General features: G+C 44.1%; 1 protein-coding gene across 2 annotated transcripts in view; it reads left to right on the top strand.

Moving 5' to 3' along the window:
- Positions 1-431: 431 nt before the first annotated feature.
- Positions 432-23,921, top strand: part of GABRA5 (gamma-aminobutyric acid type A receptor subunit alpha5) — a 55,291-nt gene continuing 31,801 nt past the window's right edge. Inside the window, exons 1-5 of one of the 2 annotated variants that reach the window (XM_030476086.1) lie at positions 432-561; positions 1,878-2,041; positions 9,955-10,076; positions 11,900-11,967; positions 12,081-12,301. In XM_030476086.1, coding sequence (XP_030331946.1) covers positions 1,956-2,041; positions 9,955-10,076; positions 11,900-11,967; positions 12,081-12,301 — 497 coding nt within the window. In that variant the 5' untranslated portion in view covers positions 432-561; positions 1,878-1,955. Of the gene's footprint in view, positions 562-912; positions 1,023-1,877; positions 2,042-9,954; positions 10,077-11,899; positions 11,968-12,080; positions 12,302-23,921 lie in introns of those variants that run through there. The other variant, XM_030476088.2, reaches the window with a different exon arrangement.

Here is a 23,921-nt window from a genome sequence, read left to right as displayed (position 1 = left end):
ACGCAGGTCTTTGGGTGTATGGGTCTGTAGCTGTGTGTATGCGTAGATGCATGGCTGCCCCATCCCTGGTAGTGTTCAAGGCCGGGTTGGACAGGGCTTTGAGCAACCTGGTCTAGTGTAAGGTGTCCCTGCCCGTGGCAGGGAGGTTGGAACTAGGTGGTCTTTAAGGTCCCTTCCAAACCAAATCATTCCGTCATTCTATGGTTCGTGCGTGCAAGGAGCTATTCACCGGCAAGCCTCACCTGCTGCGAGGTGGCCGGGGCTCTCGCCGCGGGGTCTCGGTGCCCCCCAGGGGACGCGGCGGGGGCTGCTCGCGGGAGGCCGATGCGGGGATCGCAGGGCGCCCCCGGGGCTCCGGCGCGGCCCCTCCGAGGGGGGTCCCAGAGGCCGCGCTCCCGGCCGCCGGCTCCTGGCGGGGGCGGCGCGGGCGCGGCGCTGCGGCGGGGCCGCGCCTGGCAGCGGCGGGGAGGCAGCGCCGCCGCTCCCGCTCCGCTCCCGCTGCCGCTCCGCAACTTTCGGGCAAACACCGCCCCCTCGCCCTCGTCCCCCCGCCGGCGGCTGGTAAGCGCCGGGCTCTCCGCTCCCGCGGAGGGCGGCGGGGAGCCCTTGGCCGCAGCCCCCCCCGCCCCCACGGGCGGCCGCCCCTGCGCCCGCCGCCGCGCACATGGCCGCAGAAAACTTTGGCGGGGTCGGGTGGGGGCAAGCCTGGGGGCATCGCGGGGAGGAGATGGGAGGGAAGGGGAGAAGGGAAGGGGCGGTGGAGCGAGCGCGGCGCGGGCGAGCAGGTGCCACCCTCCGCGGAGCGGGCGGCGGCGGCGGCCGGGCAGGTGCGGGCGGGCCGGGGCTGCGCGTGTGCGGGAGGGAGCGGCGGCCCCGCAGTGCGCGGTGCGGAGCGGTACGGAGCGAGCGGGAGCCGCCGCGGGGCAGCGCGGACCGGACCGGGCCTGGCCGGACGGGGGTAGCCCCGGCGGGCGGCTTTTGGTTTGGGATATTCGCCTCGTTGAGCCGGCGCGGAGGGGAGAGTAAGTTGCGGAGCGGTGTATCGCGGGGGCATAGGGTTCAGGTGGGAAAGGCAGGCAGCTTCTCTCTGGGTGTGTTTTCGGGGGTTGTTGGGGTTTTGTGATATTTTTGTTTGGGGTTTTTTAATTATTATTTTTATTTATTTGTTTGGGTTTTGGTTTGTTTGGATTTTTTTTGTTTGGTTTTTTGTTTTTTGTTTGGTTTTTTTTTTTTTTTTTTAGTGCACAGTGCTGAAATTGGTGGGCTGGTGGCTAAGGCAGGTATCCAAAAAGCAGCAGTTGCTAGAGCAGCTATATGACTGTCATTCTTCCTGCTAGCGTGAGGTTTATGTGCCTTTGCGAGGAAGGTCACTTTTCACTCCCCCCACCCCTTCCCCATCCCACCCTCTCTTTTGCTAAGCCGTGCATCAGCAGCGTGAATTCCAAGAAGCAGTAGGTGTTTCTTGGCATTTCAACTGGGATTTTGGAAAGGGAAGCAGGGTATTTAATGGGAAAAAATTGTGATGGAAGGAAAGGATGCGGAGGCTGCACACAGCCTGGGTTTGCAGGCGTCTGGAAGTTGTTGAAATAGGTAAAGGGTCGAAATTGGCATTTAGGAAATGGTGACTGTTTCTGTAGTTACTTGTATCATGGACGAATATAAGGGAAAATTGAGCCACTAAGAATTTTTCCTGGCTTGCACTTTTCTGTCAGCAGAAAGTAAAACACGTCCTTGAAGATATGCAATTTTACATAAACAGCTGATGTTTACATAAGTCTAGATAAGTTTGTGAAAAACACAGACAGCAGAAGATGCGGTGTTAGCTGAACTTGGCCATCCTGCTGTTTGTCCATGTAATAATTTATCCTTTTTTTTAGTATTGTTGCAGCATAAGAACAAAGTGAGCAGCTGCACCTTCACCAAAGCAACCACCTGCGTTCCTCCTCTCCTCTGGAATGGACAATGGGAGTGTCTCTGGCTTTATCATGATCAAAAACTTCTTCCTCTTCTGCATTTCCATGAGTTTAGCCAGCCACTTCGGGTGAGTTGCCAGTTGCGTTTGAATTTTTGCTGTGGGCTTTTTTAAGGAGATGAAAAACCTTGGCTCTGGGTGGTGCGGAGCAGCTGAACAAAACAAGCGGGCTTTACACTTCATCTTAATGTGCTGGTGTCAGAGGGAAGGGAGCGATTTGCTTTCCTGCTTACTGTCTCGGATCGGTTCTTTATGCCCGTAACGCTGTTGTGGGAAGGCTGGGGGGGCGGGGGACGCCGTGTGTGTGCACGAGGAGCTCAGACAACCAGGCCTACCCTGCTGAATGCTCTGACCTGTGGCATTGCACAGCCAGGGGGCTGCGATGCGATGACTAAGGCTTGGACCTTCCGTCTCACCTGGCAGGTTGCAGGCTATAGGCGGTAGCGCAAGGCTGCAACAGGAGGGCTCGGTGCAGGCTGCTGGCTGGTGTGGGCTTTCTAGTGAGTAAGCTAAGATCGTGACTGCTCAGAGGGATGGCTGAGTTTGAAACTTGCTAGAATGAGTAGAAATTTTGTTTCCCTGATGCATATAGCAAGGAATCCTGTTCCCTTATTTTTACTTCGGATGCTTTCCAGACAGTGATATTCTGAAAACTGTACTTCTACTATAGCTCTTAGGAAAAAAAACAAAAAACAAAAAACAAAAACCAACCAATCAATCAGAAACACCCTATTTATGTGTTTTTCTTAAACCCAGAGATCTTAACTTTCCAAAATTGGGCTATGCAATGGAGTCTAGAAAAGGCATTTCGAAAGTGCTTGGGAAACGTAGGTTGATTCTTCTTTGTGGAGGAGAACAATCATTTATGATTTCACCAGAAAAAAATGAATCCTCCCAACGTGCTGATTCACAAGCACACCCATCAATTCCTTGCTATAAGAAGAAACAAAATGGAGATGCAAGTCAGTTTCTGATTTCAAGCAAAGTGATTTTTTTCTCCAGATTGGAACTAAGAGAAAGACCAAACTTTGAGTGATGACTGTCTATGCTGGAAGCAAAACTTAGCCCTGTCTCCAGCGAGTGTCCGATGTAGGCAGGCAGAAGCCTGTGATTACAGTGGCTTATGTGAGTGGTTGTAGGACTGCACACTACAAAGGATGCAGAGAGCTATGCGCTGATGTATTCACCTTGGAAAATCTCAGTCCTGCTGTTGCTGTGGTCTAAGGCAAAACTCTCCCTGGACTTTGTGATAGAAATGAACAGGGCATAGGTAGTGTGGGACTGGTTTTAAACTTGTCTTGATGTGGTTGTAATTTGACAAAGTATTACCACATTGAGATAATCTTGAGGACTATGACCTGAAGTCCTTCCTGATGGACCATCATTGCTCCTGCTGAAGGCAGCACACTGAAATAGCTGAGGATGGCATGTTTGGTGTGGGGTCTTTTAACTGTGTTACTTCTGTAACAGAAGGATAGGTGAAGCTGCAAAGAGAAAAGAGAGTTTAACTTTCCCTTTCGACCCCAAAGAAAATACTGAATTAAGTCCCAGTTAGGAATTGGCATGACCTGTAACCTGGCAGATAATCAGAACAGGACAGTTAGGGAAAACTAGGACACCTGTTTTCTGCAAGTTACTCAAAAAGCTTCTGTGCACTAAAATGAGATCATCACGTAACTTGCCCCACCACCACCCCCATTTCTGATCTAGTAATTTTCGGCTGGGCCTGTGGAGATAGGCAGCCCCAATTTGCTCCACCATTCACACACTGCCTTAGGGCTGAATTTTGACCCTGCTCAAAAGACAGGGCATGCTCCAGCGCTTCTGTTTCAGAGGCAGAAGCAGTTTCAAAGTGTAATTTGCTAAGTGCTTTGGGACTTTCTCTTCAGGACAGAGCAGTACAATTAACATGTAGGCTGGTATATTAACTGCAAGGATCTAATGGTGCTAATACTTGCTGTTGCTACCAGGTTCTTCTTTATTAGTTTCATCCACATTTGGACTGCACCGTTGCATTGCAGTGCATTTTACAATGTGCTACATAAAGTGATTGGTCAAATGAGCACAAATTAAAAAGCAAAATACTGTAGGACATTACAGATGAGAACAGAGATTTGTCTACGATGCTCCATAGTCGTTCCATATTTATATTAAATCATAAATACAGTTTTTGCTGATGTAGCCAAGGCCACCTTGGGGGATTTTGATGCACAATGCCTGGTAAAATAAACAGGAATTATGTATCTCAGTCTCCTAGGCTACTTCAGAAATCTCAGCAAAAGTCTGTGATTAATGTTTAACATAGATGTGGAATGACTACCGAGAGCTATCCACATCAATAGGCGGTAGTGAAAGACTGTAGGCATAGTTGGTAGAAGTTATTTAAAGAAAAATCACTGAATTAAAATTCAAAGATATAGATGAAATAGGAAGAGGATGTTAAGTCACCCACCATTGCTGGTGTAACAGTTCTATCAGTCTACTTCTGCAGAAACAGTCCAGCACGAGTCAAGGCTTTTTCAAGCTTGAATTCAGCCTTGAGTTGTATTATGCTCTAACAAGTTGAGGTATTTTGCTGAAGCATTTCAAGATAGTTCACAATTGTCTTGAAAGTAAACATTAATAATAGAGCTAGAGAATAAGTGAAAGTCAAATATAACCATGAAGAGTGTTTTCAGATGAGACAAGAGTCTGATTCCCCATGGGCCCTCGGGATCCCTGCAAGGGTGAGCACCACAGGTAACGGCCTGCGCTGAGATCAGCCTAAGACTACGTAGCATATGCCATCTAACCTTACTGCATCCCAACTCTCTTTTTGCAAGCCTCAGACTGGCCAAAGGCACCTCTCTGGGGACATATTGGTGATGCACAGTCCCTGTGTTTTTGCGTTTTGGACACACAACTTCAGAAATCTGTCTGAGAGCCAAAACCAAGGGGGATGGATGTTGTTGGTGTACCCACAGTTTAGTTGTCATCTGCTAATAATGTTTATAACAGTAGAAACATGGAAAACAGAAGATCCCAATTAAATGTAGCCAATGCAAAACTTCTCTGTGAACTGTAAGAATTCAGTCCGTGGCATGTCTGTAGTTTCACATGCTTTTCCACTAGCTCACACAGCCCTTATCACTAACACCATAATCCTGCTATTTAGGCTGAACATACCTTTCCTTCAGGCTGTTATTTCAGGTTAGTCTCTGCAGTTAGTTCTGCTGAGTTATCCCTTTCTCTGCCATTCCTAGCAGATGCTAGGAATATTTTTAACATAGTTTTGTAAGAATTATCACCTCATCGTGCAGTCACACTTGTTGGTTTATTTTTTTATTCTGTTTTCTTTCCTTCTCCATGTCTCCAGATAGCTTTTTGAACCCATCAGATGATTTTGATAATTGGAAGACTAAGTGGGTACCTAGAAGTGTTTGGAGGAGGCAGACAGGCATCAGTCAGTCAATCCCTCTGCCGAACAGAAAGCGACAGCTTCAGCATCTCTGTTTCACTTGGCCTCCCACCTGGCCAAAATGCAGGTGTGTACCTGCAGGCCATCCAGCACGTGCTTGATGCAGGACCAGCCCTAGCACACATTGCCTCCCAGAGAAGCTGCAGGTCAGTGACCTGGCGAGCTGAGAGTACTGGAAGGTGTTTAATGACCCTGGGAGAAATTCAGGATATTGAAAAGGGTGTTAAGGTGCAAGGGAGCGAGGATGATAAGACGTAGCTCTGTGAAGAACAGGTTTTCGTTACACTGCTCACAAATTGCTTGTGGGTAGTAAAATACTGCTCTTGCTAAATAAAAGAATTACATTATTCTTTAAGGATCTGCAAAGATCATTACATTTTTGTCATTTTAGTCTGTTCTCTTCTCTATCCTAATTCACTGTGAAAGAATTGAATCTTCGTTGCACAAATTCACAAAATACCAGCCTTTTTAGATCTCAAGAATCTGTAAGAAAGGATAGCAAGCAGCTAACTTAGAAAAGTAAATCTATTTCCTTTGATGTCTGGCCAGTTGGCAATATCGAAAAGTGTGCAAGTGCATTCTCCACTGCCTTTTCCACAAACGGTTAATTTGTCTGAAGTTCTGGTATAATTCCAATCCTATTAAAGCAAGTTATTGGAAACTCAGCTTTTAAGAGAGCGAGAGAGAAGAATACGACTTCCAATAGCAAAATACTCCTTCCAGTGTCTCTTACATTTTTTTTTAAAAAAAGGTTTTGGAAAAAACACGTAATATCCACCATACGTTTTCCTCTTATTACAACTAAGCTATGAGTTGTACCTGTCATGATTTTGACTAGATGGCAAAAAAGACAGTGATGTTTAAAATGGTAAATGATGAACTCATCAGAAACTATATCTGAGCATCTTTAGAGAGTTATTACATTTTACACTGATGTGCCCCTTCTGTGGCTTCTGATTTTTTCAGTCACCCTGAAATTGCAATATTAAATAAGTGTGATGAGAAGTACTCCTGGTTGGTTTAGTTTATGTTCACTAATGAGCTTTAAATGTAATTATCTTTGAATTTTCTTAGCATTTTCCTAAGATGCTTTTCTAGGTTTATTTTTATTCATAACTGAAAATGTCTGCTATAAAAACATTTTTGGTTGCAGAGAGGCAATAATATGCTTACCTACTAATATGTCGATAAAACCTCATCTTTAGCTGTGTGGCAATAATTAATTTAGGATATCACCCATTTTCTCTCTATTCTTAGAGCTGTCGTATCTAATATATGCACGTAAGCTTGCAGGGACAGTTTAAAGGTCTAACGTCATGAAAGACAGCCTCAGCACTTACTTCAAAACATGCATTTCACCAGCAATCTCAAAAATAGAAATTAAACGTCAACTTTTCTGTGAAAGAGAAAGTAACATTTGCATTAATGGCAAACAGTAACCCATTTACAAATGCAACTTCACATAATACTGACATTTCATCGAAATTCAGCCTCAGATGCCATCTTTTTCGGGTGAAGCGATCTGCCAAATCTAAATTGGATTGCAGTTTTGCAGATGAAGTGCAGACTCTTTTTATGAATCTTCACCCTAGTTGTTTCTCTGTCTTTTTCCTCTATTAATTAGCTTTTCTTGTGGAGATTATTTCAGTATTTGAGGTGTGCATACTATTCTTGTGAAAGATGTATATAGCTGAGATACAAGGAAGCAGCATCAATTGCTCCTGTTAGATTCAGAGGAGCAGTTGTGAGAACTAAGTATATTTTGTCCCATCCCCACAAAAATAGTTCAATGGAATTCTTCCCTCTGAGTTCAGTTGGCTTTGAATTCAGCCATAAGCACTAAAAATAACAAGCTTTTTCAAGAGCAGAGAAACTAGTGAAGCTTTGTATCCTGTGCCCCCAGCACTGTACCTTTGCAATAATCCCGGCTCTGCATTTGGCATCCCTTGTTCCCATCTCCCAGTGCAACACCTACATTTTACCTCTGTGGTCCTTTTCTCTCAGGACCTTTCCTAATCACCCTGCAAGTCTCCTCCACATCTCTTAATTAGCAGAGGGGAGGTGGGCTGGTTTTGCTGAGGCTGTTTCTGAGCTATATGCGTGCTGACTGGCCCAGTCAGTGAGCCAGAGGGAATAGATGACTGCTGACCTCACATTTTTACTTAATGAGGCACTAATTTAGATCACTCTCCCCTTGTCTAGTCACTGCTTCTCGTGAAACTTGTAGGAATGAAATGAAGTTTGATCTCTCTGCTTTTTTGTCAGGTACATTGGAAAATGAAAACTGGTTCCTACATTGATAGGTTGAAGCAGGCAGACAGCATGATGCTTATCTCTTTCTTATGAAAGAAAAAAAAAAGAGAAGCTAAAATAAATGAGGAAAGTTTAAAATAGTATTCTAGGATTTTACCAAAGAGTTAGTTATGGTCACTGCATATGAAGCACCTCTGTAACTTCTGTCTTCCGTTTGTATTCATTAGGCTGCTACTTGTGAATATTCACCCTTATGTAGTGAATCCCTTTGATTATGATTGACAAAAAAGCATGCAGTCTTTTGTCTTGAATGGTCTGGCATGCAAGAATGTCTAATGTTTCTGTAATCAGTTTGCATCTGCTGGAATAGTATCTTTGATATTAGTCAAACATGTCTGTGATGTTGGCTGCCTCAGTTACTCAGTAAAGGTTTTGCTCACAGCATAGAAAACAGAATTAATTTGGTCTTTTGACCTGATGGCCTGAAAAATGGGTGAGATTTGTGGCTATGCCTCTGCCTGCAGCAAAGGAGAACTCCTTGGTGGCTTGGGCTCTCCAGTCTTGAGCTTGTTGAGGGTCGCAGCAGTCCTGATGGCACTCGGGCCGTGAGGAGCCTCCTCGGCCAGGCATTTGCATGTGCTTTGGCATTCCCTAGAATCGGGCCCGTGCTGCCACCGCCCAGCCTTGATCCCCCTTTCTGAGAGGCTTTGCAATCCTTTCCTTTTCCAGCAGAAGCACATATGCTGTAAAGGGAACAGGTGCAGGACTGGGGGTCCCCATGTCCGCAACGTGCCCACCAGGAGCTTGTCCTGAGACAGGTCTTATGTCACTAAAATTTCCAGACCCATCACATGGGTGTCAGCGAGGTCCCATGAATGTAAACCTTGAGCAGGTTAAACAAGGTTGAGGTCCCTTGTCTTTCTCTGTATAAAGCCTGTTCTGCTAGGTAAGCCTAACGCATGTGTTACAAGCATTCCGCAAGGCAAGCTGTTCAGAGGGATGCTTTGAGGTTCTCTCTTTATTTACTGATTTATATCTCTGGGGACTGTTAGTAAATAAACATGGATTTTTAAAGTTTTTTTTTCTCTCTGGGTGACTAGCTCATGTCGAGCGCAGGTTGTTGGAGTGTAAGTGATTCCTCTCTGCTGGCAGGGTGCATGAGGCAGGGTACGGTTCCTAGTGGGACGATGTGCCCTGTCACAGCTAAAGCATTTGTTGCCTGTTTCAGCAGAGACTGAAACTTGAATAAGCACCGAGTGTGAGCAAACTTGCTGTCCTAAGAGATGGTCATTGCTTGCTGCAGGTGAAGCATGCTTATGGATAAACTGAAGTGTATGTTCTTCTTGTGGGCAAAGGCATCATTAGGGAGGGGATTCTCCTAAGCATCTTTAAATGAAAATCAGATGGACTTAAAAATGTAAATTCTAGTTGTACTCTTGAGCTGTGAGCAGTTTCCTAGGTCTAAGCCATGGATAAAATGTTGAAATAAAAAAAGTTCAGAATAAAACAAATTTGGCCTAAAAGATATGGAATGAAGCCCACTATACATTGCTGTTATTTGCATACTACAAGGGAGGACGAATTTAGGCAAAAGAGAGGAGGAATGAAGAACTGTGTTTTCTGTACTGCAGTTACATGTTTTTTCAGATACCCTAGTGATCTGGGCTGGGATTTTTGAATGCAATGGGAGTTGTTATCCTCAAATAAATTAAATAAACTGGAAATGAGAAGCTGTTTGGCATGTAAGGATTAAAGAGTACCTTCAGACACTCTTGAAGCAGTGTCCTCAAGGCAAGCCAGTGCTACTTGTGCAGCTCCCCTGCCTGCTGATGCAATTCCCAAAGACTGGAGAGCTAACCCAGGGGAAAACCCAGTAACAGCTTTTGCTGGTCCTGTGAGCTGACTTTGCTCCTTTCAGGGACTGGAGACATGCCAGCACTGGGGAAGTAGTGAGACTGAGGTTGGGCAGGGCAGCACAAGGGATTGGGGTCTCCCTGTGCATTATAGCAAGATGGTCAGTGGGCTTAGGTGTACTGCGATTCAGCACCCCAGGCCTGTACCTCCGTGATATGGGTCCTTCCTTAGGTCCTCCTCTTCCAGGGAGAGCTATTTATGGTTACTTACAGCAGTGATGAAATCGCTGCAGCTCCCTGTGCCACTCAGCTGGAGCAGCAGGATAGGGCAGAGGCTCCATCACAAAGTTCCCTTGAGACCGAAGCCCCTTGAAGCTGACGTGGCTTTTGACTTGTTTCTTTTCATTTACATAAAATAGCTTCTCACAAACGCCAACAGCATCGGGAAAAGAGGACGCCAATGATAACATCACTATATTCACCAGGATCTTGGACGGTCTGCTGGATGGCTACGACAACCGACTGCGCCCGGGACTGGGAGGTAGGATAATGCATTTGCTGTGTCTGGTCCTCCCACTGTGCAAGACCATCGTTTGCATGATGCCCTCCCACATGAGTACCTGCTGTCAGCATGGGCCTTGATGAGGGAGTTGTATTTCATTAGCTAAACAAAGCCCAGAAAATAGATTTGTCCCCTGGCAAATGGAATGCAATACAAAGGTCACTGAAAGTTGTCCTCTTTCAGTCACTGAGGTCATCTGATGTTGCATTAGGAGAGCATGTGTGGTGCATTTTTCTGTAATTGAATACAGTTTGGGTTTCTGTTCTTTGTAGTACTCCCTAAGGTTAGTGAGATGGTGCTAGCAGGTTGCTGCAAGGTTCCTTCTCTGGTCAGCATGTATAAAATAACACCAGTGACAAAAATCAGTTAAAAGCAGATCCCCAAATCATCCATTTTTAGACAGCTACAGCAAATCTATATTAATATGTCATTTTGGTAACCTCTAAAGCAGCTATTTTAAAACCATAACATGTGAATAGTTGCTTGCCATCCTAACCTTGTTGAGCCCTCCTTCAGCTCTCTATCCCCCAGATTTCTCTCATCTCCTATGCATGTGTAAACCATCTGTTATGTTTTTTTCTTGGCCCTTTTTTAATCTGGCTACCCCCACCCTTTCCTCTTGTGAGACCAACACATTGCTTTCATCCCTTTCTCTCCTTCTCCTCTCACTTTACACAGAGATGCTTGAAAATAGGGCTCGATGCTCCTATCTTATGTAACGAACTTCTGAAATTTCTGCCCTTAAATTAAATTAGTCCTGGATTTGAAAAGATGCCAGAAAGACTTAGAGTTTTGTGGGTAGAATTAATTTCACCTAACTTTGGACATCTATAATATAGATGTATGAAATGGGGCAGATCACCCAAGCCAGTGGATGGAAATAGGTCCTTCCAAGATACACTTCATCTCACCCTATAGTAGGTATTGGATATATGCTGGTAATGTGTGCTGACAGCCCAGAAAGCCAATCACATCCTGGGCTGCATCAGAAGAAGCGTGGCCAGCAGATTGAGGTTGGTGATTCTCCCCGCCTTGGTCTTGTGAATACTGCGTTCAGCTCTGGGGCCCCCAACACAAGAGGGACGTGAACCTGTTGGAGTGAATCTAGAGGAGGGCCACGAAGATGATCGGAGGGCTGGAACACCTCTCCTGTGGAGGCAGACTGAAGGAGTTGGGCTTATTCAGCCTGGAGAAGGCTCCAGGGAGACCTCATAGTAGCCTTCCAGTACCTAAAGGGGGCCTACAAGAAAGATGGAGAGGGACTTTTCATGGCAAAGTGTGATGATAGGACAAGGAGTAATGGTTTTAAACCGAAAGAGGGTAGATTTATATTAGACGTAAGGAAGAAGCTCTTTACTGTGAGGGTGGTGAGACACAGGAACAGGTTGCCCAGAGAAGCTGTGGCTGCCCCATCCCTGGCAGTGTTCAAGGCCAGGCTGGACGGGGCCTTGAGCAACCTGGGCTAGTGGAAGGTGTCCCTGCCCATGGCAGGGGGTTTGGAACCAGATGATCTTTAAGGTTCTTTCTAACCCAAACAATTCTGTGATTCTGTGATCAAAGCCTGCCAGCCAGAGGAATTGCACCCTTGATGGGCCTGTTTCTTTCCACTGATTATAAGAAGAGAGCCTGGTCTCCCAAAGGTTGACCACTGCATTTAATCAGGGATTAAATTCCTCCTCAAACATCTTTAATTTCAAGCTTTTGGGGATTTTTGAGAGATTCAGAGTTAATAGAGAAGTGCATCACAAGCATGTATTTGCATCTTAAAGCAATTCCTAATGCAGAGCCTATATTTATTACAGAGAGAATAACTCAGGTGAAAACAGACATCTATGTTACCAGTTTTGGTCCTGTGTCAGACACCGAAATGGTAAGTTTGAGCGTGTGGTTGCCAGATTCACTGTATCTACTTTGCTGAAGTCGTTTTTGGAACCATTGCTCCTATTCAGATCCTGCAATACTTCAAGTGTTTCTTTGTGCCAGGAATACACCATTGATGTTTTTTTCCGACAAAGCTGGAAAGATGAAAGGCTGCGATTCAAAGGACCTATGCAACGCCTCCCTCTCAACAACCTGCTTGCTAGCAAGATTTGGACCCCAGACACTTTTTTCCACAATGGCAAGAAGTCTATTGCTCACAACATGACAACCCCAAACAAACTTCTGCGCCTGGAGGATGATGGCACTCTGCTGTACACTATGAGGTAATAACCACGTTCGATTTCTTCTGGTGCTGATTCCCAACTAGCTTTGCAAATCCTTGTGGGGAGCGTCACTTTCCCCACTCCTAGCAGAGCCGGGCACCCAATCTTTCGCACATATTTATGTGAATATCAAGAAAAATGGAAAACATAATCACTGCCTACAAGTACCAATTAATTTGTAACTTCTGAATATGGCTAGTGCTTAAATATTTCTTTTTATTAAATGGAAGGCATATTCTCAACGGATTTGATGATTCAGTCCAGGGGTTTTTGTGAAGATATGTTCTCTCTTGCTGTTTGTATTTGCAGCTACAGTGCTGATTACAGAACTGTCTTCAAGACCAGGAACTATCTTGTTTGGGGGCAGTACATCTTGAACCCTTGGAGCTTTTATTACTTTTTTTTTTTTTTCCATTTCACTAATACTGATAAAAGGCAAATCATCACAGGGATAAATGAAATGAGCTAGGAGCACTGTGAAGCTTCTTTCCTGAAAACAAAGCTGGCACATTATACTCGCAGAGAAGCAAACTGGTGTCTCAGATCTTCAGAGTCATGCTCCTCATCTGTCTAGAGGATACTGTCAAGCTTCATCATTGTATAACCTCGATATAAGATACAGTGTCGGTGATGTTAGAGGATTGCCTGAAATTCTTCTCAGGCCAAAACCCACATTGGTGTATGGCAATTTGCTCATGAAAGGTAATTAGCCTGTAGTAATTAAGGCTGCCGTCTGTCTTCAACAGGGTTTTCTCCAAGACCGTAGTCATATGGACAACACTGGAAAAAGAGATGAAAGGAAAAACCTACCGAGCAACAAAATGTAATTCTGAGCTTTTCACATACAAGCCCAGAGTGGTGCCTGAAACCCAGCAGAGTGGTCGGGAGCCTGAAGTTAGGTGCTGAGATGCCTGGGGTTTCAGCAGGCAGCCCCTGGCAAGGAGAGAGGGGAGCTCAGTTCCCACTGATGCTGGTGCTCTGGGGGGCAGAGCTGAAAGCCACCCAGTGCTGCACATGGGGAGAGCAAGCCCTGAGCTTGCTCCTGGGGCACATTGGTTAAGACCTGTTGGTGCTCAAGGGAATAATGTTTTCATACACAGTCATCTAGAGATTCCCAGATTTTATTTCAGGGGTTTTCGACCTTACTTAATTATTTATTTAGGCCCTAGCCTTAAATCTCTCTTTTGGAAAGGAAAAGAGATGTAAGAGAAGTAAGGTATACGTAAGAGAAGTAAGGTATATGTAAGTCCTTACAACTTTAGACTATTATAGTTGTAACTGCACCAGCGCTAAAAAGACTTGGAAGTGATAGAGCTCATGTCTAAAAAGGAAAAAACCCCAACCCTTAGTTTTCTCATCTACTATGTGTCTTCTTGTTCTTACTAGCCCCAAGTTAGTGATCTCCACAATAATAAACTGAAACAATGTAAGGGTACAAACACATGCATAAATGAATACAAGTCAGAATAACTATCAGAGAAACTTATTTTCACAAAAATATTTGTAATGCTGGCCTTAGAACCAGTCTCACTGCTGCTACAACTACACTAGTACCACTTCAGAGACTGCTGCAGAGGCAGTTCCCTTTTATCTGTGTAAATTACTTGTGTAAGTAAAGTCCAGATCAGGCTCGCAGTCGGCCTGGAGCAAAACATTATGTCGTGTGGTGGATTTGCAGCTGGCATATTATTTCTGTGCAAGCACTTGGTTTTGCAGCATTAAAGAAATGCAGCAAAGCACCGATTCATGAGGCAATGAGCTGAGCCATCCCAGGCAGCAGAGCAAGACCTGGGCAAGCAAGACCTAGGTGTTCTCGCTGTTGAATCCAAGTTACTCTGTGGAGGCGCCTCTCCTGTGACTACGGCAGAGTATTGTCACTTTAGGTGCCACAGGCTATAGGTGTATTGAGGAAAAGACATTGCCCTGCTCAGCATATGCGGCTGGAGAATAATTTGGGTTTGACACAGACTTTCTCATCATCCCACTCAGTCCCTCTTCCCCTGGTTTTCACAGGGAAATGCTCTTTGGGATTGATGTTTTTGTAGGCTACAGAAAGACACAGAATGCTTTTGCAACCTAAAAAACCATGCAACATAGCTTTTTATTTTTTTGGGGGTAGAGTATTGTGTGTGGACGTGCATGTGTGTGAAGATAAATTCCTGCTAACCATGGTGTATTTGATAAGAAATGGAGCGCAAAGCTTTTTAAATAGCTTGCCTTCTACTATTGCAAGTAATAACTTTAAAAATAAAAAAGTGTCTGTGCTATTCTGTTTAAACACAAGTCAGGGGGCTGCTTTTGTAACGTGCATGGAGCTGCGCCACTTTAGGGATAGCAGTTTTTTGTGATGGGCGTTTCAGCAGCATGAGTGACGCTCTGCTGCAAGGTGGCTTGAGGATCCCATCCTGACCTATGCAGGGGTGGCTGTGACATGCAGCCAGCCCCTTCAGCTGCCTTTGCATGTTACCAGTAAAGATAACAGCTCAATAGTGCTGCCTAGGATGGCTCTTTGTGAGAAGGTAGACAGCACCAGCTTTTTGAGGGGAGACCTGCTTGTCTCGGCAGTGGTGAGCTGGTTGAAGGTACTAGGTCTTAGCTGGGGCTTGAGCCCCATCTCCTGTAGCTCCCAACAGGCTTACTCAGTTCTCAGGAGCTGGGGATGGGGAGACAACCCTCTGTTAGCTCTGCATTCCCCTTGTTTCCAAGGAGGAATTGCAAGCTTCGCAGACTGTACGTAGGAGTAATCTGTGCCGGGAGGATTGGACCCTCTGTCATTGACGGAGATGCCTGAATTGCTTTTGCAACCTTGCATCTGGCTGCCTGAATGAAGAGGAGGAAAGCAGCTGAGCCGATGCTGACCTTCCATCTTATTTGACTTCCAAATGTACTAAGTATGATCAGCTGAGCAAACTTCCAGCTTTAGCACTTGTCAGTACATACGTTTGCATGATACATGTGTTTACTTTGAAGGAAAAATGTATTCTTTGCATATTGCATTGGGTGATACATTGTCTAGGTCAGAAGTTGATGGGATATATGTTGCTAGGGAAATGTGATAAATAGGCTTCTATATAGATGTAGTATTAAAACCCTTCTTCATGAATATAGGAACACAACATGCTTTTTAGACAGATTTCATAGGCAGCAGTATTTTCTGCAGGGAATAACTTAATGATTCTGGTTGTCTTTGATTTGGTAGGCCCTATTTGTTTTATTTTACAAATGATACACTGCTGAATCTAATGTTGCAAATTCTGTTTCTGCCCCTAGAGGGGAGTATTGTCCGCATCGCCACTTTTAAATTTATTTTTTTATTTTTTGTTTTCTGTAAGAACGCTGTGGTAAAAAAATCACTAGCAAATATGCTTCATATTTCAAGAATCTATAGAAAATAGTTTTGTGAATGGAGGCAAAAATTTGACTCTTTCCCTTTAAAAACTTAAAATATGTTTAGTTTGTCTTATCTGAGAAATAAATGTTGTAAAAAGCATAAAATTGCCTTACTTCTTGAAACTATTTTAAAAAATGGGTGCAGTGATTTAAGCAACCTTTCCAGGCTAAGAAGAAAGCCAGCATGTCTCAGTGAGCTGCATTTTTTCAGTCAGTAGGAACTGGCTGTAAAGACAGAAGCTTTGATAAACTTTGCTGTAGGATGCCAGAAAAAAAGCTGCAGAGAAGCCAGAAATTGTCTGAAGTAGAGCATGCTCACTAGAGCTAAATCTTTGGACCATAAATTAACTTTTCACTAGCCGCTCATAGGCATTTTTTAATGATTTTCTATCAGCTTATAGGCTTTCTGTGTCATCACAAGGGCTAGGCTCCTTAGAGCCCCGTTTGCACGTAGAGCCGTGCTCATTTTGAAAGGACCCCAAACCCCTTTTGCTACCAGTAGGACTGCCAGTCATCTGATATAATTTGGGATTTTAAACATGTATATGGAGATATACAGCGTTCAGGTTGTATATCTGAAGAGAGTACAAACAGATTTTTCCCATGTTATTATGGCAACTGAAGGTTGCCAGAGATCCTGAGAGTGTTTAACAGTTAAATGTGTCCCATTAATCTGCAGATGCATAATTTATCAGCTAGAGACTGCAGACATTTGTCAGTATGGTGTTAAAGAAGTCCAAAATTTTTAGTACAGCCCTGAAATATGGTTGTTTTACCGCTCCTGGGAGATATTTAAAATTCAGCAGTGTGTAGGATGGCTATCCACTTGATGGCAGCAAAACCACACTGCTTGCTGCTCTGGAGCGAATGCACAGGCTTAGATCTATGCTGAAAATACTGTTTCTTACATTAGCACTGGGCATTAAAATTTTATGTGCAAGTGTACACGTTCTGGATGCATGTTAGCATGAAGTCTGCTCTTCTATGAAGCACTTGATTAGCACGCTAACCATTTTATGCTGTAGAGCTATTGATTATAAAACCAGTTGTCTGGAAGATAACGGTGCAGCAAATCTACACTTTAAAATGAACCCTATGTTTTCAATCAGCCAGCCGACTAGATGGGAACATTTCTGTTCAATTTGAATATGTTGCTCTTATTTCAAAGGAAAGATGTAATTTATGCATCCATTTATATTTACAGAAAGGGATCTGTCAATGCTTTTGGGCATTGTGTAAATATTATAAAACTAATTAGGAGCTATCAAGCCATACAAATACACTTTTTTTTTTTCCTCTGTTAGACTTGCTGCCTTTTCTTTTATATTCAGTCTTCAAACTGCCTGAAGCTGGAAGAAAAATAATTTCTTCACATTGGGCTGGATCTCACAGAGTTATGAAAAACTGCCGTGGTGACAAGGACTCTCAGCTGCTTTTCATCAATTCACATTTTGACAGAGTGAGAGAAAATGGAGATATATGAAATGAAGGGCCCTTCCCTGAGGATAGCAGCAGGATTCTTGTTTTAACACCAAGCCTATTGGTTCCCATCTCTCTGCTTCGATTGCATATTGCCCCGTTCCTAAAAACTTGTCCTTCAAGGAGCCAAGATTTTTTGTTTTGAAAAATCCATGGCTGAAGTTACCCACAGGGAGAGAAAGGCATCAGAGGAGGCTGTGGTGTAATACATTCAAAACAGGCGATTATGACCAGCCCAAATATAGTACCTATGTAGAATGTGTGACAATAGCCTATTCTGTTGGAAATAAAAGTGGGCAGAGTGCCGCAGGGATCTCCATCGCAGAGACGGGAACTCACACAGCAGGGGCAGAATTGGTTAAAAGACAAAACTCAAACAAGAACCAGCCTGTCCTTGGATGAAGGAGGTGCTTGCCTATACTTTGAGGGGTTACGAAAGGTCCGACTTCAGTTCCAGGTCTGCGCTGAGCAAAGAGTCAGACCCAGCTTTCCCTTGGGGTTAGCTGGTACAATTTCTGCCAGATTCCCTTGTGTTCCCCCTGATTTATAGGGACAAACTGAGGGCCAGTCCTGGGCGTGCATGGAGGGAGTGGGGTGACTGAACAGAAACCAGAGGGAAGCAGTGCCCTGAAGGGTAGCCCCAAGCACCTCTAGGAGAGCACATCTGCTTTGGTGACTCTCTCTTTGCCCAAATCTGCAGACAAGTCCCAGCTTCTGCATCTGGGGACTTTGAAAGTACCTGATAGATACTGGAGAATTGTTATGGCTACCCTATCTTTTTTTACTACCAGGGGAAAATAACATTACAGTGAACTCCCTAGTCATTTTACTTAGACTGAAATTAAAATCTTCATCTGCCTAATTGGAAATACCGTTCTCTGAAGTATATTTATGTTTGTGCTCAAACGTCAGACTGCCAATGAGTAATCTAAAATATACTGTGGTGGAGTGCACCAGGCAGGATGGATGGGATTCACCTTAGCTAATACAACTCATCTGTAGCATTGATGGCTGCAGCTGAGCTTCTTGGCTCAGAATTGCTCCCGGTGCAGGGAGAGACTTTTTTAAGGAGTAGGTGTCTGCATTATTTCAGATATCTGCTTTAGTATGAGAGATGATACACTCTTTCCACTTATACTTTAGGGGGTTCCTGGTTTTTTTCACAGTGGCAGAAAAAGGAGCATAGGGTAACTGCTGTTACTATTGATGTCTGTGTTTAGTCACGAGTCCCATCCTACTTACTTATTTCCATTGGTGTTTCCCACCCCCATACTAATGTAGCCTGGAGATGGTTAGTGTGCCGGCTGCCTAAAGCTATGGGATGTTCTGGCCAGCAGCTGGTCCTGCAGCTGTCTTGTGGAAGACTTGCTCAGTCTCCTCTCCATGCAACATGAAGCCCAAGGTTGTGCACATGTGAGTGCATTTAAATTGGGTTCAATCCTCCACTTTTGTCTAGGTGGGTGTAGGAGGAAATATAGTGCATCTTAGGAGGAGCTCAAGAAACTCCAATAAATTGCAATCCTGCCTTTGCTTGTTTAGATGAAGGGAACAGCCCATAGCATGTTGGTGAGGAAAGGGGTATCTAGCGAGGGATGCCAGAGGCCAGCTAGCTGTTGGTGGGTTCCGGGTACCTGTGGCTGAGTCAAGAGTGAAGGATCAGGAAAATGCATTTGAGGGCTTAGGTGAGATAGGATTGTGCAAGAAATCGGGGTAGAAGGGTTTTGGAGAGCAGGATACTTGGTGCTCATGATGGTCACTTAGGAATAACTACAAGGTATTGCAGGTTGGTACTGCAGATATAGATATCTGAAGTGGTCAGAAGGTAAAAGCATGTATTTGAGCAATAAAGAGCTTAGGGAGGCACTGGCAGTGTCTATTTCTAGTCCGTTGTCTACTCTGTTCTGTAGAAGTCTTAAGATTTTGCCTTTGGAGACCTCAGTTAATTTCTAAGAGATGTTACTGTGTTAATTTATCTTATATTGATGTTCAGCCTGACATTCCATTTTCTACTGTTAAACTAAAATTTCCTGAAGCCACATACACCAATTGGTATCTTACAGTCATGTTTGTATCACTCAAAAAATTCCAAACTGTTACTTTTATGTAGTTGCTTTAAATGATGAAGTAAGTCTTTTTCACCAGGCTCTAGCTAAAATCCTGAGGTTGTGTTCATTATATACCCTATATTCAGTATAAAATCCTAGGAAGAATTTCTGGAAGCAAGGCTGGCCTTCCCTTTTAATACTCCTGTCAGGAATCTGGGCCAGGAAACTTCAGGACCAGAAGAGATGATAAAACCCCAGATTATTTTAATGGTTCTTTCAGACTTCATAAGGTTGTCTCATTGCTCCACAGTCATCTCTTCAATGGCTAATGCACAATATGTGCTGCCCATGTAAAAAAATCAACTATGTTTTGAATTGGAGATTCAGCTAATATACAAGGAAAATTAGTAAAACCTCCTTAATCAAAATAATAAACACCCACTATGGTTTTGTCATTAAATGTGCATCTTAAAAACATCAGCTACACAAATTTATTTCAGCATCAATTAAACCACTATTTCTAGGTTTGCTCAGTCCAGTGGTAGAATATGTATCTCACCCATCCTAGCTGGTTTTGCTTTTCTGTCTCTTCTGAAGATATCACCTTGTGTGTAGGCACAGCTCTGTCATTCCCGATTGCATGCAAGGGCAGATGGGTGCATGCCTTTGGGAAAAAAGGACCCCACTGATTTTGATAGGAACAGGAGCTCCCATCCAGCTGCATTACTGCCTCTTCATCCTGGGGAAATCTGGGTGAACAGGAGGAGCCAAGTATATTGTTGAACATAGTTTAGCATGGGGACAATCAAATGTCACTAGGAGACTTGGCTCTTCTCTCAGGTTGCACTACAGTAAACAGGTGCTTATGCTGTAGGAGATGCTAGCACTGGTGGTGGTGTAAATAGCAAACAGATGGTAAATTGAGGCTTGTTTAGTCACTGTTTATGGTGTGAAAAAGCTGAGGGATCAGAGGACTCTTTCCCTGAAGCGGCAAGCATCCACAGCCTGCCCCTTTACCTGGCATTTTACGGCTGTATTGATCAAGAGCATGTAGCAAGGCAAAAAACCCCAGGTAATAATGTTCTGCTTGGATGGCTAAACAACCCTCTCTGTTACCGATAGGGGTACATACGAATAGGCTTATGCCCGTTTTTTCCTGTGAAAGAGGTTATTGTCAAATCATTTGAGGCCCTTTCACACAGAGGTGTGGAAGAGTATTGAACTTACACAAAAGGCAGGATGAGTGGTGACCTGGGACATGGACATAGAAAAATGAGGTGAATAAGAAGAGTCTGGGGTCAGAGGTGAGTGGCTGAAAGGAAACTGTGGTGAGATGTTTTGGAGCTCTGGATCATCTGTCCGAACTGTGGAAAATAACCAAGGATTTCAACACTGTATTTAATGTTGTGAGATCATAATCCCTCCTACCTACCCCCTCATGTCTATGCGTCCCAGTGTAGATGTGAGAGAGCCCATTCGAGCTGGTACCGCTCACCCGATGCCTCATTACTTTTTAAATCCAGCTCATTTTTCTTTGTAGAAAATGCCACATGCAATTCTGTGCCTGTCCATACAAATATAAAGGTTGTGTGAACTGGGAGGAAGGAACTGTGCCATGTCCATCACAGTCCTTAGCCTCCATCACCTAGGGTGCCTGGGAGAGCTTTCTGTGCTCCCTTCATCCTCATGTTCTTGCGTTTTCTCCTGCTGAAAGCAAGGGTCGGATGACCACTTGTGGTTGGGTAGCAACAGGCATTGCCATCACTGGCTGGTTCTGCCAGTAGCTGGACTGGACTCTCTTGAGAGCCAAAGAGAAGCTCATAGTTCAGTCTTACACAGCACTTCAAGAACAATTTTATTTATTGCAGTTAGCACATAGTAGAACATGCTGCCAAAGGGTCATGCTGAGAAGAGTATAGTCAAAATGTGTAGCATGTACAGACTTGGGGAAACATGTGGCAGGGCATAATGAAGTGTGGGCCAGTTGAGATGTTTCTCATTTTGCCTGCATCTACAACTGCATCAGCTTCTCAGCATTGCTAGTACTAGTTAGATTTTGGGGGTTTAATTCAAGAATTCAGTAAAAATAGAAGCTACAGCAGAGGAGAGATTTAAAGGCCGTCATCATGGGTGTCAGGGAGAGTTCATCATGGATAAAGGACCAGCAAGGAGAGAAAGCTTGGAGATCTCTTTAAGTAAAACTATCAAGTAGATATGTATGATACTGTACTATAGCATTCATAGCTGCATAGCCATATTGGTCTAAAGTTTCTTTAGGAAAATAAGGTTTATAGGCAGAGAACCTGGAGAAGGAGTTGACTGCCAAAAAGCTTGAGTTTTTTACTGCACCAGTTAGTCTGATAAAAAGCAGAGCTGTTACCAGCAAGTTTTACCTTGCATATGGACTTCATTAGACACATTGCATGGCAGGGATGGATGAGCATAAACTCAGTGCTCCACCCATTGGTTTTATGCATGTTAAAGAAATAATGTAGAATGAAATGCACTACCTCTGTTATAAACTTTTACCAGGAGCTGGAAATGTGATTCTTTCTAGAACTCCCCAAATCCTTATCAAAGAACAGATAATTTAAGTGTCTTATTGGTTATTTCATTGACTTTCTCTGTTCTTCCTGTATCTAGAGGCTGAACATCTCCCAGTTCCCATCTAAGAGTGTGCTCTGGGTATGCCAAAGTACTCCACATGCAGGGAGGTCATTCCTATAGTGGTGCAGCTTTTGAGATCAATCCTGTCCACCTCAGATAACCTACTTTTCAGGACGGTTAATCTCGGCAATTAAAGCCTTGTTTTCTCACTTCAGCATAAGCTATGCTAAGGATTTGGTTTGCTTAAAATAAGAGTTTTGCTATCAAGTACACTATACATCTGAATTATGCATTCACAGCTCACAAAACCATCAGTAACTGGAGCTCTTCAAAGCACATTTTGGTATCATATAAAGATAATTCATCTCATTATCATAAGAAAATCAGAAAAAGGTACTATTCTTGGCAGAGTGGTTATGAAGGAAAAATGGGCTAAAATTTCTGCAGACCAACTTACTCCAGGTCCTAGTTTTAATTTCTATTCTGTGTTCACTTTATAAGTGGATTCCAAAGAAATGAGTTATAACCAGTGTTATAAATAAGAAGCAGTGGTGAACTGCCTCCACAGCCCACACAGAGGTGCAGAACAAGGCCCTGAGTCTGTATTTTGGCCTCTTATCCAGCACAGTGCTGGAGATTTGTAAGCAAGGCAATGTTTGAGTTACCAGGATTCTCTGCCCCTGAGGCGGGCTGCAGACTGTCAACCAGCCAGGAGGAGGTTTCAGGGTGACTCTTACAGCCATCAATACCATGACTGAGGGTGTATCCACATCCTAACACTTTTGTGCTGTGTTAGGTAACCCACTATCACCGCCATCCACAGGGTTTGTTAAGACTGTATGGGAAGTGCTTCAGTACCAAGAAAGGTGTTTACAGATACATATATATGTGTGTGTGTGTATATATGTGCTCATATAAGCACGTTACATTTACCTAAGGAACACAGAGAGACATCAGTTCCCTGGACTACACACTTACTGTGCTGGGGCCTGAAACATCAGGGCCTTGATTTAAAACCCTTTGAAAAGAATAACAGTTTGTTTATAGAAGTGTTCCCAAGACATCACAGTGGGAGAACGGGTGAATAGTTGTGTCTTGAGTCAAGACTAAATGAGTAATTTCACAAACCTAACAATGTGTTCACATTTTGAAAAAACACACAACAACCCAAACCAGCAACTCTTCATTATTCTCTTATCCACATGAGTGTATGAGGGTGTATATTGGAGATGCTGCAAGAGCTCAAATTGTTCTGCCCAGGTCCTGTTGGAGCAGGTATCCAAGGAATCTCTGCCTAGACTTGACTTCTGACCCTGAAGTCTCCCTCTGCAGGGAGCCAGCAAGCCTCTTGGAGTGAGGTATAGCTTGGGCAAGGCTGAATCCACATAACTCTCTTTAGGCATGTTGAGATAGGTTCAAGATGAGTTTCAAGTTAAAATTTTGCCTTTTTTTAAGGTAAATGGTGATGGCTGATCTCATGCTGGGAAGGGCACTTTCGCTTTTCTGTGCCTGTCCTGACTGAGCCCCGCAGCAGCTGCTAGTTGTCAGCACAGGTAGGGCCAAAGCACAATATTAAAATACTCCCTTTAATCAGGGGCAAGGGCAGTGCACAGAAATAAACAACTAAGAAGATGGAGCTGGTTTGGGAATTAGGGCAAACAGGCAGAAGAACTTCGTATCTCTTCAGCCTCAGTACCTCAGAGCCGACAAAATATTCCTTGTGTCCCCTTCATCAGTAACTCTTATTTTTCAATACTTATCTTGAGTTAACTTCTCCCAAAAGCCACTGGTGACTCTGCCTGTTTGATCCCCTCTTCTTCTAAAGCTCTCTGTTTTAATTTGTTTGCATACTAAGGCTAGTAGCTGATAAGAAAAAGCGAATTTCTGCGACTGTCTGTTTGCTCCCCGGGTAGGTGACTGCCCTCACCTCCTGCCTGGCAGCTGCAGATAATGCTCTGGAAAGTGTTTTCTGCATTTCCAGGGTAGCAGAGAGATGATAGCTTTGCTCAGTCTCCCAGCTCTTTTCCCACGAGTAGGAGCAGAAGCTCCTTGCATAGAAGGAAATCACGGGAACAGTGGGGAGGCCCCTGCAGCTCCCT

Source organism: Strigops habroptila, chromosome 2, assembly GCF_004027225.2.
Source record: "Strigops habroptila isolate Jane chromosome 2, bStrHab1.2.pri, whole genome shotgun sequence".
Classification (NCBI taxonomy): domain Eukaryota; kingdom Metazoa; phylum Chordata; class Aves; order Psittaciformes; family Psittacidae; genus Strigops; species Strigops habroptila.
This window is presented reverse-complemented; position numbering and strand designations above follow the sequence as displayed.